This window comes from Rhinopithecus roxellana, chromosome 5 (assembly GCF_007565055.1).
Source record: "Rhinopithecus roxellana isolate Shanxi Qingling chromosome 5, ASM756505v1, whole genome shotgun sequence".
In the NCBI taxonomy this organism is placed as follows: Eukaryota; Metazoa; Chordata; class Mammalia; order Primates; family Cercopithecidae; genus Rhinopithecus; species Rhinopithecus roxellana.
In genome coordinates, this window is record NC_044553.1 from 52,605,490 (window position 1) to 52,619,864 (window position 14,375).

A 14,375-nucleotide genomic window follows, 5' to 3' on the forward strand; every position below is an offset into this window, starting at 1 on the left:
ACTGCAACCTCCGCCTCCCAGGTTCAAGTGATTCTCCTGCCTCAGCCTCCCGAGTAGCTGGGACTACAGGCGCCTGCCACCATGCTTGGCTACTTTTTGTGTTTTTAGTAGAGACGGGGTTTCACCATTTTGTCCAGGATGGTCTCCATCTCTTGATCTCATGATCCACCCGCCTCAGCCTCCCAAAGTGCTGGTATTATAGGTGTGAGCCACTGCGCCCAGCCTAAATGAGCATTTGTGATAATAAAAGAAAACAATTCACATTAAAGAGATAGGAAAAAAGTAGGTAACATACTTGAAAACAGCATTATTAAGGTGACTGTCTTTCATATTTTCTTTGGTTTAGGTAGCAAAACAGTGGTATGATTTTGACCGATCTTCATTTGTTTTTGTTCGAAAATTAAGAGAAGGACAAAATTTTATATTTCGGCACCAGCATGATTTTGATGAAAATGGAATCATTTACTGGATTGGAACAAATGCAAAGTAAGTCACTCATTCTACTTTAAGCTGGAGTGACCATATTCACTTGGTAAAAGAATTCTAGGAAGTAGAATAACATTGTTAACACTCTGAATATTCTGTGGTTTAAGGAAGTTTGACTTGTAGGTAGAAGTTAAGATTATCCAAATTACTTTTTGTGAGGAAAAAAAAGTCTAAATTGCTAATTCTAGAATTGTACTTAATATACTTTTATATTTAAAACCTTGTGCAAATGCAATTATCTTAACATTGTTATTTGCTAATTTTTCTTTATTTTTGTATAGAACTGCTTATGAATGGGTAAATCCAGCTGCCTATGGACTTGTAGTAGTAACGTCATCAGAAGGAAGAAATCTACCTTATGGCCGCTTAGAAGACATACTAAGTCGTGATAATTCAGCTTTAAATTGTCATAGCAATGATGATAAGAATGCCTGGTTTGCCATAGATCTGGGTCTCTGGGTGATACCATCAGCATATACACTTCGTCATGCTCGTGGTTATGGAAGGTCTGCACTGAGAAATTGGGTTTTCCAGGTATCCAAAGATGGACAGAACTGGACTTCTTTGTATACCCATGTTGATGACTGCAGTCTCAATGAACCAGGGTTAGTTGAGGAGTCTTTGCAAATTGGAAAACTCACTAAAGAGCTTTGTTTATTTTTATAATTTTATACTCTAGAGCTCTCTTCTTTGTGAAATATTGAAGCAAAATTTTCCTTCTAAAAACAAATCACTTGATACTTCAGGCATTAAAAGTTTGAAACACTTTACTAAAACTTTAGTCAAAAGGTTTAGGTTAAATAGTAGAAAGCTGAGCTGAGTGTTTTACACTGGATCTTAGCCAAAAGGCTGAGAAGCTATGAATATTTTTAAAATTGGTATATAGCTATGTATACATGCACACACACACACACACACGCATACACACACAGCGCACTAATGGACACAAGTGAAATAAGCTTTCCATCAACTCTCCATATAATCACATAATACTTGGGAATGTTCAAAATATTAGCAGTGGCTATCGCTGGTTGTAGAATTAAGGCTGACTTAAAATGTTTTTATTTTTATCTATCCTTAAATTCTATGTATTGAATTAGTTTTTAAAAGACAAGTCAGTAACTTCTAAAATATTAGTTATACTATATTTTATTTATACATTTTGGCACATGTCAAGGAGATTATGTACTTAAATTGCTTTTGGCATTTGATGTGGTATGAGAGGAGCTTCTGAACATTTTTCATGCTTTAAAGACAAAATATTAATACGTTATTTAAAACTTTGCAAAAAATGATTTTAAGTCCTTTTTTCCATCATAAGAGGATTTCTCCTACTCTTTGTAAACTTTTTTTTTCTTTTTGTGTGTGTGTGTGTGTGTGAAGAGAATGGGGTCTTATTATGTTGGCTGCTTTCTAACTCCTGGGCTCAAGTGATTCCCCTCACCTCAGCCACCCAAGTAGCTGAGACAACAGGGGCACACCATTGCACCCATCGTTTTGTCTTTTATCTTTGAATTATATTAATCATAAATCATTAATGTTATGAGTCAAATCAATAGTGTACATTTAAACGTTTCATTTTTAACTTGTTTTCTTGACTACTTTTTTCCCCTTGATTTCTTGATTCTTGTAATGAACTGTTGAGTAAATATGAAAGTTAGTGTATTTTTTCTACAGGTCTCTGTTATATAAAAAATCTTCCCCATCTTGAATTTCTTTTTCATCTGTTTTAAAATATTACATAATTTTTTCTCTAACATATTAACAGGTCAACTGCAACTTGGCCTCTTGATCCACCAAAAGATGAGAAACAAGGGTGGAGACATGTGAGAATTAAACAGATGGGGAAAAATGCCAGTGGACAGACACACTACCTCTCACTATCTGGATTTGAACTTTATGGCACTGTAAATGGAGTATGTGAAGATCAGCTAGGTAAAGAGATGATAGGAGACTTTTCTAACTTACTGAAACAATTACTTTTGTAAAAAGTGATTTGGTTTTTATTTCTCCAATTTCTACCTGACAGGGAAAGCAGCTAAAGAAGCAGAAGCTAATCTTAGACGGCAGAGACGTCTAGTACGCTCCCAGGTTCTGAAATACATGGTTCCAGGAGCTCGTGTTATCAGAGGCTTGGATTGGAAATGGCGAGATCAGGATGGCAGCCCACAGGGAGAAGGCACTGTCACAGGAGAACTGCACAATGGTGAGTAGGTGCTCAGCACATTTGTGTAGAAAATGGGTAGTTAAGTTTTTTCTTTTGTCTTTCAAGATAATTTATAAATTGCATAAATGTATGAGCACTGTTTAGAAGAACTGTTGATATCACATTGTAAATGGAAAAAATGTAAAGAAAATAAGGGAAAATTTTAAGTTCTTGGGTTTTGACTAGAAACTTACTGGTAGTATTTTGGAAGTGATCAAGGCTAGTGTAAGTTGAGTATCTTCAAGACACACTTCTGGTTTTTTTCCCTCTAGTTTATTTTCAAGCTTACTGTGAGTTTTATTTTAATTTCTTATGCTTTCCTTTATCTTGTTAGTGTCACAGGAATCACGCAATAATTTTTATGGTGTCATAAATCATGTAGAAGAAAAAGGATTAGCATTTTTACTTCACTGTTTTTTAATAAAGCATGGAACAAGACGCATCGTCTCTTTATCTGTTAGTAGATTATTACTATTTCAAAATGTTTCTCAGCCTACCTGCTTTTTTGGGAAGAGTTTATCGTGTTTTGTAAACAATATTCACATAGCAATCTATGTGAATCGAGTTTCTTTGATTCTGCAAAGTTTAGGAAAGTCATCTACTTATTGCTGTTGACTTCAAAGCAATTATAGTGGCAAATTGTTTTCTTCAAACTATAAGGTTGATTCGTTAGCAGATAATTTGCCTAAGCATCAGTGGGTTTGTTTTCATCAATTTTGTATCAGTTTTTAGCATTAAAAAAAGTAAAATGTTTATATTCTCAACTTATACCACATTTTTTTTTTTTTTTTTTTGAGACAGAGTCTTGCTTTTATTCCCTGGAGTGCAATGGTGTGATATTGGCTCACTGCAACCTCTGCCTCCCGGGTTCAAGCGATTCTCTTGCCTCAGTCTCCCAACTAGCTAGGATTACAAGCATGCGCCACCATGCCTGGCTAATTTTGTATTTTTAGTAGAGATGGGGTTTCTCCCTGTTTGTCAGGCTGGTCTCGATCTCCTGACCTCAGGTGATCCACCCGCCTTGGCCTCCCAAAGTGTTGGGATTACAGGCGTGAGCCACCACCCCCGGCAACTTACACCACATATTTAAAGAGCTAGAATAAATGTGACAGTACTTAGGAGAATGACTGACATTTAATTTCATGTGTTACGTGATAAAGACATTTATTTATTCAAATAAACCCTTTGATTATATTGCTTTTAAGATTCTATTTCTTGAATTATTTTACTGCCAAATGTTTTTATGTAGTATCAGGCCCTAATTGCAAATCATTTTAATCATACAGGTTTACAGTGACCTAAAATTCATAAATACCAGTAATAATTGAGACATCAGTAGTACCATTCAACTCAGAAATTTCAAATTTTCTTGTTTTTGGGCATCTTGATGATACTTATTAAAAAGCTGTTATTCTATTTTCTGTAATTGTTTTGGCCTTGATGTATGTGACTTGAGAAGAAGAGGATAGTTAGAGACGTGTGAATGCAGTTCTTTTTTCTCGGGATGGAGTCAACTGAAGCAATTGCATAGGGAAAGTAGAATATATTTTTTTTTCCCCCAAGATACAATGGCACAACAGTTTTAATACAACCACCAATCTTCACAAAATAATTTTAATACTTTGTGCCTGGACTAGCAGCATCTTTCACTGTGACATTCCTATACATACATAAGCATTTTATTGAAGTACAAATGTTAAAAGCAGAGTAACTTAAGCAATTGCCTATACAAAGGTAAATAGATACTGTAGGTTATTTTTCTTCTCGATTCATTTTTGCTGCATAGTAAGTTGCAATTACATTTCAGTATAATGTTACTGATCTATAAAATACTTTCGAACTGTGAGGTATGGCACCTCCTTATGAGAGAGTGCTCACATGTAAATCTGAATATTTTGAGTGTTTTTCTGTTTTGTTTTGTTTTATCTGCCACAGATGGGAAAAACAAAAATCATGTAGCCTAGAAATTTCAGGGTTTTAGCATTCAAGAAAGGCCTGTTTTCACTGATCTGACAAATGTAGAAATTTAGTTTTGGCTAATCAACATGGCTGTTCCCATCAAGTTATGCCTTTAAGTCTCTATGTCAGAGAGGGTTCTTAGCTTTCAAATTCTTAAGCCAACCACTTCTAATGATGGCTAGTCGTTACTGACTGTATATTTTTTTTGTCTGTCTTTTGGGCATAGAAGGAGTTGAGAGAGTATGTTTTTTGGGCCAGTTAATACAATACAAAAGTTACTTTTATTTGAGATTGGGCTATGTTTTTGAACCTTCTTCTTTTCTCACACATTTCTGTGTAGCAGAAGAGATAGTTAAATGTTGGTTCTCCAGAGATTATTTCAGCATACAGAAAAAAATAGAGGCAATTGAAAAATCTCATCTAAGCTACTTATGTAGATTTGGGGCAGTCACTTTTCCTTTCAAAGAACACATATGCAGATAATCCCCACAGGTAATTCAATATTATTTCCCTCTGAGTGCCAGCATAAACATATGAACTTGGTGTATGTGTGGGTGGGCATCTGGGTGTGTGGATGGGTGTGTATGTGAGCTTGGGCCCCTTTTATGTATGGGTAAGAACTTTATAAAGGCTTGTTATAGTTTTAAAAAAATGTTTTTTGTGTCTTATGTTTTTCCCTGAAATAGTTAGCTTATAACACTAAAATAAGATTGTAAAATTTATATTAATTTTCTTTTAATAGACAATTTTTTTTTTTTGCTTTTGGAGGTTCATTACCTTTTTTAAAAAACAATATTATTTTTCAACTACAAGTAAATATATAAATTGAATATCATTATGCTCATTAGTTCTGTACATGTTAGTAGCTTTAGCAGATAGTTTCTAATAAAAGAGCTCAGTGTGCTCTTTAAATTATTTTTTAGAATTTTCTGTGCTTATTCAAATTTATTGAACTTAATTATTTAACATAAGAGAACCAAAGAACCACTGAACTTTGAGAACACAACCGAAATGCTAACTTTAGTATTTTATTTGAGCTAGTGACCTAAAATTTCTGTGGTAATATATGAATATTTTGAGAGGTTAGCCCAAATTAATGGTAAGAAATTAATGGTAAGCTAGCACGTTTTTCTAGACAGAAAATTTGACTACGCATAATTATACTTAGCAATTTAAAAACTTTACCTAGATTGTGTTTACTTGCTGAAGTGGCAGTATTTTACCATGTATATCAATCTTTTAAAATTTCTTGAACAGTTCTTCCATTTAAGAAGTAACCAAGCCAGGTGCAGTGGCTCACATCTGTAATCCCAGCTACTCAAGAGGCTGAGGTGGGAGGATCATTTAAGCCCAGGAGTTCAAGATGAGCATGGGCAACGCAAGACCTCATCTCTAAAAATCAAATAATTTTAAAAATGAAAAATAACCCAGTAGATTTAAACATGACCTTTACATTGCTTTTAAATGTCATAAACTGAATAGTTCAGAAATAAGGGAAATAAAAGGAAGAATTTTAAACATTTCCTGGAAACCTTGTATACAGTACATATTTCCTGTCCTTAAAATATTTTTATCATGAGAGTTAAATATTATAGACTTTCAGATAACTAGTCATATAGTCAAATAATTGAGTCCAAAAATTTACATATATTTTAGTTGGCCGACCTTGATTGACTAGAAATTCAGAAAAGGACAGCACTGATGAAAAGCTGATCCCATATTGTGGAGCTACTGTCTGACACGCTCCTATCTGCTTTCTGCTGGGTCTCACAAACTCCTGTCCCTTTCCAGGCTGGATTGATGTCACCTGGGATGCTGGTGGCTCAAACTCTTACCGTATGGGCGCAGAAGGAAAATTTGACCTCAAGCTTGCACCAGGGTACGACCCTGATACAGTGGCATCACCCAAACCTGTTTCATCCACTGTTTCAGGCACAACGCAATCATGGAGCAGCTTGGTGAAAAACAACTGTCCAGACAAGACATCTGCTGCTGCAGGCTCCTCAAGTAGAAAAGGAAGCAGCAGTTCTGTGTGTAGCGTGGCCAGTAGCAGCGACATCAGCTTGGGTTCGACCAAAACGGAACGGAGATCAGAAATTGTAATGGAACACAGTATAGTTTCAGGAGCTGATGTCCATGAACCAATTGTTGTTCTTTCATCTGCTGAAAACGTCCCTCAAACAGAAGTAGGGTCGTCTTCCAGTGCAAGCACCAGCACCTTAACAGCGGAGACGGGAAGTGAAAATGCTGAAAGGAAGTTAGGCCCCGATAGTTCTGTTCGTACTCCTGGGGAGTCTAGTGCAATATCCATGGGAATTGTCAGTGTTAGTTCTCCTGATGTTAGTTCAGTATCTGAATTAACTAATAAAGAAGCAGCTTCACAACGACCTCTTAGCTCTTCAGCAAGTAACAGACTGTCAGTGAGTTCTTTGTTGGCTGCTGGGGCCCCTATGAGCTCTAGTGCAAGTGTACCTAACCTGTCCTCAAGAGAAACATCTAGCTTGGAGAGTTTTGTAAGGAGAGTGGCAAACATAGCACGGACTAATGCCACGAACAACATGAATCTAAGCCGAAGCAGCAGTGATAACAACACTAATACTTTGGGGAGGAATGTGATGAGCACAGCAAGTAAGTGAGCTTTTCCTTCTGGAACCAATGCTTTTTCCACTTGGAGGGATGCAAAGTAGGGTCTCTTGTTCTGGCTGCAGTTTTTAACTAGGTCATTAACCATATTAGATAAAGCTACATCAAATTTAGCACTTCAGGAATATGAAGTTAAGTTCTCTAGAATCATCATATTTTCAGAATTCAGATTAGGTGTGATAAAGAACCTCTTATTCTAGAAGGATAAAACAATACTTCTGATTTGCACTCCTTTATGATACATCATTAAGGAAAGTTGCATGAGGAAATAGATGACTATTAAATGTTATCATAGTGCAGTGAAACCAAAGCATCATGTAAGTATAGCTTTTATTTAGACTCTACATTGATCTTAGCTTCTGAAAGTTAAATTCCAATTTAAGCTGCTAACAGGTCAAAATAATTCCCTTGGAAAATACATTGGGAATTATTTCATTGCTTGTTTCATTTCTTTAAAAAAGTTAGGCATAATATTTAAAAATATAATAGTGCTATAAAAAGAATTTTTAGTTGGATTTCAGTTGGGTTCCCAAAGTTGTTGCTTTTCAGTAACCATTTTATTATTAGTGTGTTTTATGACCTCACTCTTTAAAAAATATAAAACTTGGTTTTTCTAAGGTTTCTACACTCTCACCTATTTGTACTGATTTGCTTCATTTTTGTCTTTAGCTTCTCCTCTTATGGGTGCTCAGAGTTTCCCTAATTTGACCACACCTGGTACTACATCAACAGTGACTATGTCAACGTCCAGTGTTACTAGCAGCAGCAATGTAGCTACAGCAACAACAGTTTTATCAGTTGGTCAATCATTAAGTAATACTTTAACCACCAGCCTCACATCAACTTCCAGTGAGAGTGACACAGGTCAGGAAGCAGAATATTCCTTATATGGTAAGTTATAATTTAAAATTGAAGTATTTAGATACTTAAATAATGATACTTTTATTATGTTTTCTCCTGATATTTTAAACTTTTGTTTAAAGAGAATTATTCTCTCTTCTTACAAATATGGAATCTTTGGGCCAGGTGCAGTAGCTCACGCCTGTAATCCCAGCACTTTGGGAGGTCGAGGCAGGTGGATGACTTGAGGTCAAGAGTTCGAAACCAGCCTGGCCAACGTGGTGAAACCCTGTCTCTACTAAAAATACAAAAAAAAATAGCTGGGCGTGGTGGTGGTTGCCTGTAATCCCAGCTACTCGGGAGGCTGAGGCAGGAGAATCGCTTGAACCCGGGAGGTGGGGGTTGCAGTGAGCCGAGATCATGCCACTGCACTCCAGCCTGGGCGACAGAGCAAGACTCCGTCTCAAAAAAAAAAAAAAAATTATCTGGTCAGATGTGGTGGCTCGCGCCTATAATCCCAGCACTTTGGGACACCAAGGTGGGAGGATCACTTGAGGCTCAGGAACTCAAGACCAGTCTGGGCAACATAGACCCCCCATCTTTACCATCCCTACACCCCCAAAATTAGCCAGGTGTGAGGATTACTTGAGCTCTGAAGTTCAGGACCACACTGAGCTGTGATCATGCCACTGTACTCCAACCTCAGTGACAAGGCTAGACCCTGTCTCTGAAAAAATATTTTTAAAAAAATTGCAGTTATCTGATTATACATGAAGTAGATCTAGGGACTTTATGTGTCATTTTTTTTTTTTTGCCTTTTGTCACAAAAGAAGTTTTAATGGAAGAACCATAAAGTGATTTGACACTCTTATTACTGAGAGAAGAAGTGTAATAGATTCATAAGGTTTGTAAAATGATATTCCTTGTATGCTGTTATCAAAGACTTTTGGAAATAATTCCTTAGGTAACGCATGATTCTTGCAAATTAAATTTTATTCAGAAAGTTCAGTAATAGCCTTATGGCTTCCATGTTGTAATCAAAAGGATGTATTTGATTCAGTTAAGATAAAATCTGTGTTTCTATTTCTCTTATTTTATCTTATTAGAAAAATAATGCTCTGAATAGAAACTAGAAGAAAATTAAAATTGTCTAGTCCCCACCTACCAGAGGCAATCACTGTTAATCATTTGATGTACATCATTTGATATATGATTTTGTTTTTTTAACAAAAAAGGATTATATCCTTTTCGGCCAGCTGTTTTCACTCAATACATTGTGAAAACATTTTCACATATGTTGGATGGGTTTCTGTAACATTTGAAATGATTGCCAAATATTTCACTGTGTGATCATTTAATAAATTATCAATTTTTTATATTTAAGTTATAACTTTTTCGTTACCATAAACATCATTATGAATGAACTTTCTTGTACTGTATTTTAGTATATTTTCTTAGGATAAATGCCTAAAATAATAATTACTGAATTGCTTTCCAAAACATTGCACTCCATCCCTATTGTTTTGGAATACCCTTTACCATATATCCTTGATCATATTGCCTGTTTTTCTTTTAAAAAAAATTAGGAGTAATTTTAAAGACAAAGTTTATGTGAAGATACATTTTTAAAGTGCTATTTTGTGTATACCCCCTTTTTAATGTTTCCTTCATTTTTGTGAGAATATAGCCTCTCCTAATTCATAGCAAGAATTTGATATGATGTTCCATAGTTTTAAGAAAGTCATTATATTTCTGTTTCTGCTTTTCCTATTAAAAAACTGTGTAGCAAAATGATGATTATTACACCAAAGTGTTATAAATTGATTGCATAAGCTGTTTTCTGATTTATTATTTCTCATGGTGGCCCAGTGCCCCTCTCTACTCATTTGTTATTATGTTAACTTCAAGCATTAGTTCTTGGTCATGGGAAGTTAAAGATGATCGTGGGGAGGAAAGAGTAAACTGGCCGGGCGCTGTGGCTTACGCCTGTAATCCTAGCTCTTTGAGAGGCTGAAGTGGGCATATTGCCTGAGGTCAGGAGTGTGAGGCCAGTCTGGGCAACATGGCGAAACCCTCTTTACTAAAGTACAAAAAATTAGCCAGGTGTGATGGCCCACGCCTACAGTCCTAACTGCATAGGAGGCTAAGGCACCAGTATCATTTGAACCTGGGAGGCAGAGGTTGCATTGAGCCAAGATTGTGCCGTTTGCATTCCAGCCTGGGTGACAGAGCAAGACTCTGTCTCCAAAAAAAAAAAAAAGTTAGAACTATTGATTGACTTTTAAATTTTGTTGTTAGGTTTGACCAGCCTTAAAAAAATTTATTGTTGGCCGTGTGCAGTGGCTCATGCCTGTAATCCCAGCACTTTGGGAGGCCGAGGCAGGCAGATCACACGGTCAGGAGTTTGAGACCAGCCTGGCCAATATGGTGAAACCCTGTCTCTATTAAAAATATAAAAACTAGCCGGGTATGGTGGCGGGCACCTGTAGACCCAGCTACTTGGGAGGCAGAGGCAGGAGAATCTCTTGAACATGGGAGGCAGAGGTTGCAGTGAACCAAGATTGTGCCATTGCACTCCAGCCTGGGGACAGTGCGAGACTCTGTCTCAAAAAAAAATCTATTGTGAGGTGATGAAAAAAAATTTAATGTAATTTTTATTTTAGATTCAGGGAATACGTGTGCAGGTTTGTTACAGGGATATATTGCATGATGCTGAGGTTTGGACTTATATTGATCTTGTCACTCAGATAGTGAACATAGTACCCAATAGGAAGTTTTTCAGTCCTTGTCCACTCCTGATTCGTTTTGGAGTCAACTAGTGTCTGCTGTTCCCATCTTGGTGTCCATGTGTACCCAAGGTTTAGCTTCTACTTATAAGTGAGAACATATGATACAAGATGTTCTTTTTTATATTGTTAAAGCTGGTAGACACTTTAAGACTGCTGGGGTGAAAGATCAAAGTAACATCAGTTTATAGCATCTGTATATGCCGTGCAAACTTTTATTGTGTTTTGTGGTTTTTCTCTTACCACAGGCATGAATACCATACCATGTTGTGTTTTGAGAGACATTTCATTCTATGATGTGGTCACATCTGTGAAATAACAGAGCTTTTTAATGCTGGTAAAAAAGGGAAGATGAAAAGAAAAAATGGACATCAGTCAGTTGTAACATATCAGAGATAGAATTTCAATATATGAAGTTAGATTATGTTCCTTAAAAGATAAATCAGAGTGGAATAGATTTATTTTGTGTATCACCACATCATACCAGCTCCTAAATTGCAGGTGGCTCCTTACAAGTGTTGAAGGGTAACATACTTCATCAAATTAAAGAGGCTGTTGATTGTAAGACACACCAATTTTTTTATATTGCTAAGGTTAAAAATGTTGCAATTTAATTCTGACTTGCCATTGTTTGTAAGATACATTCTGATTTCAAAGCATTACAATGTTTTAAAAATGCAGACCTTTCAACCTGAGAAAGTTGATTACAAAAAAAAAATGTGTACCCTTAGAAACTAATTAAATATAATGGCAGACTTCTTCTACTGGCCATCCAGTAAAAGGCACTGAATATTTAGTCCTGTGTAATTATTGGACTAAAAACCAATTGGTTCAGTGGTCTGTAGGTGTAAGTTTCTGAGTAACTATAAATTGTCTTCTGGATGTTCTTTAGGAATATAAAGTATTTTGTTTTTTATCCTTTGTGCAGTTCTGATATTATATTTGACTATTTTTTCCAGATCCAGTAAAAAGTTCTGTTTTAATCCGTTTAGTCCTCTTTCAGTTTTTATGAAGAACAGTTTGTCAGCATCTTCATTTATGCAGGACAATGTAATTTGACCCAGTCTCCATTGAAGGCAAGAGAGTCTAAGAAGGAAGGAGATTACAGTGATTCAAGTTATTTTGAACTTCCTTATGTGCTAGATAATATGGATAACATGAAAGATGCCACATACATTATTCCATAGTAAATAGGCATTATCTTAAGTAGTCATTGTTTTTGAGTAACCTACCAGATCAGTGTCTCTCCCTGTGAGCTTCATGGGGACTCAGACTGTGTCTTCTTTGTTTGCAACTTTATATACCTCGTGCCTAACACTGTGCTTGGCACATAGTATTTGTTGGAGGAATGAATAACTCCAAAGTGTCCTCTTTTCTACCATGTTCTGCTTCCTGTGACTTATTCAGAGAATGATGATAGGGGTTTCTTTGGGTTTTTTTTTTGTTTTTTGTTTTGAGACGGAGTCTCGCACTGTCGCCCAGGCTGGTGTAAAGGTTTATTTTTTGGTTGTTGTTTTTTAAATAGTCCAAATGGTTATCCTTTTATATTATGATTTTGTAATTCAGGTTTAGCATATGGTTGTCCTTTATCCCTTTTTTTTTCATGGTTGTGTCTGTACTTATCTTGTATGTGGTGGCAGAACGCAACACTTGTCCCTTTTGAACTTTCGTTTTGTAAAAACTTAAAATGCAAAGTTCCTTTGTTACACTTTCTTAATTGTATTGACATAAGGTTGTGGATTTTGTTTTCAAGATTTCCTTGATAGCTGCCGTGCCAGTACTCTGTTGGCTGAGCTCGATGATGATGAGGACTTACCTGAGCCAGATGAAGAAGATGATGAGAATGAAGATGACAATCAGGAGGATCAAGAATACGAGGAGGTTATGGTAGAGAGAGTACCCCATTGTCTTCACAAAGATAGGTTGTTAATAGTTGAAATGAAGAAAGGAAAAGCTAAGTCACAATCAAACTTCGAAGCAAGGAAATGTGGCAACAGTATAAAAAATGTGGTTAAGAAAAACAATTTTAATCTGAGCATTTATGATTCTCCACTTAAAGAAAATAAATTGGTTATATTTGAAAAATTATAGAATGTCGCATGATGTTTTAACAGGCTTAAAAGTGTGTGAAATTAGGCTGGGTATAGGACTTATGCCTGTCATCCCACACTTTGACACTTGTAGTGCTGGCTACTTGGGAGGCTGAGGGAGAAAATCACTTGGGTCCAGGAGTTCCAGGCTGCAGTGAGCTGTAGTTGTGTCACTGCACTCCAGCCTGAGTCACAGAATCTCACACATACACGCACACGTGCTTGTGCGTGCGCGCACACACACACAGTGTATGAACTTTGCCAGTGCAGTGACTTGTGCTGCAGTGAGCTATAATTGGGTCACTGCACTCCAGCCTGAGCCACAGAATCACACACACACACACACACACACACACACACACACACACACACGTATGAACTTAGCCAGTGCAGTGGCTTGTGCTGCAGTGAGCTGTAATTGCGTCACTGCACTCCCGCCTGAGCCACAGAATCTCTCACATGCACACATGCACACACATGCATGAACTTCACCAGTGCAGTGGCTGGTGCTGCAGTGAGCTGTAATTGGGTCACTGTACTCCAGCCTGAGCCACAGAATGACACACACACACACACACACACACACACAGACACACGTGTATGAACTTAGTGCAGTTGGCTCGTGCTGCAGTGAGCTATAATTGCATCACTGCACTCCAACCTGAGCCACAGAATCTCTCACACTGACACACACATGCACACGCGCACACGTGTATGAACTTACCCAGTGCAGTGGCTCGTGCTGCCGTGAGCTATAATTGGGTCACTGCACTCCAGCCTAAGCCACAGAATGAGATCTGACACACACACACACACACACAGTGTATGAACTTAGCCAGTGTAGTGGCTCGTGCTTGTAATCCCAGCTACTCAAGAGGCTGACGTGGCCCAGGAGTTTGTTTTTTAGTACCTGTGGTTTTGCAAGCAGGCTCCATCTGTTTTCTCATTAGTTGTCATACGAAGGAATGAAGTAGAGGCATAAAAAAAATAATTTGCCCTTATAATCAGAGTTAAGTGGAAGAGTGAGGACCCAAGCCTAGGCAATGTGATTCAGAACTCTCAATATTTAACCACTAGGATTGTATTCTAATTGAAAGTTGTGCCTAAAAAATACCCTTTATTGTAACTAACTGTATATTTAAAATTTCTCTTTATAAAATGTTACTAGATTTCAAAAAAATTGATGAGGTTTTTTTTGTTTTTTTTTTGTTTTTTTTTTTTTTTGAGACAGAGTCTCGCTCTGTCGCCCAGGCTGGAGTGCAGTGGTCAGATCTCAGCTCACTACAAGCTCCACCTCCCGGGTTTACGCCATTCTCCTGCCTCAGCCTCCCGAGTAGCTGGGACTACAGGCGCCTGCCACCTCGC

The 14,375-nt window shown here is 37.1% G+C and overlaps 2 protein-coding genes across 7 annotated transcripts in view; one reads left to right on the forward strand and one right to left on the reverse strand.

The window, feature by feature from the left end:
* HECTD1 (HECT domain E3 ubiquitin protein ligase 1) overlaps positions 1-14,375 on the forward strand; it is a 112,895-nt gene that overhangs the window by 76,090 nt on the left and 22,430 nt on the right. For 3 of the 6 annotated variants that reach the window (XM_030931676.1, XM_010374654.2, XM_010374658.2), the window contains exons 21-27: positions 347-486; positions 768-1,091; positions 2,255-2,421; positions 2,516-2,692; positions 6,443-7,279; positions 7,964-8,185; positions 12,674-12,807. In XM_030931676.1, coding sequence (XP_030787536.1) covers positions 347-486; positions 768-1,091; positions 2,255-2,421; positions 2,516-2,692; positions 6,443-7,279; positions 7,964-8,185; positions 12,674-12,807 — 2,001 coding nt within the window. The remainder of the gene's footprint in view (positions 1-346; positions 487-767; positions 1,092-2,254; positions 2,422-2,515; positions 2,693-6,442; positions 7,280-7,963; positions 8,186-12,673; positions 12,808-14,375) is intronic. The other 3 variants (XM_010374656.2, XM_010374657.2, XM_010374659.2) reach the window with 3 other exon arrangements.
* The window catches only part of AP4S1 (adaptor related protein complex 4 subunit sigma 1), a 114,181-nt gene continuing 111,260 nt past the window's right edge, over positions 11,455-14,375 (reverse strand). Inside the window, exon 6 of the mRNA XM_030931678.1 lies at positions 11,455-12,006. Within this exon, the coding sequence (XP_030787538.1) occupies positions 11,953-12,006 (54 nt within the window). The 3' untranslated portion in view covers positions 11,455-11,952. The remainder of the gene's footprint in view (positions 12,007-14,375) is intronic.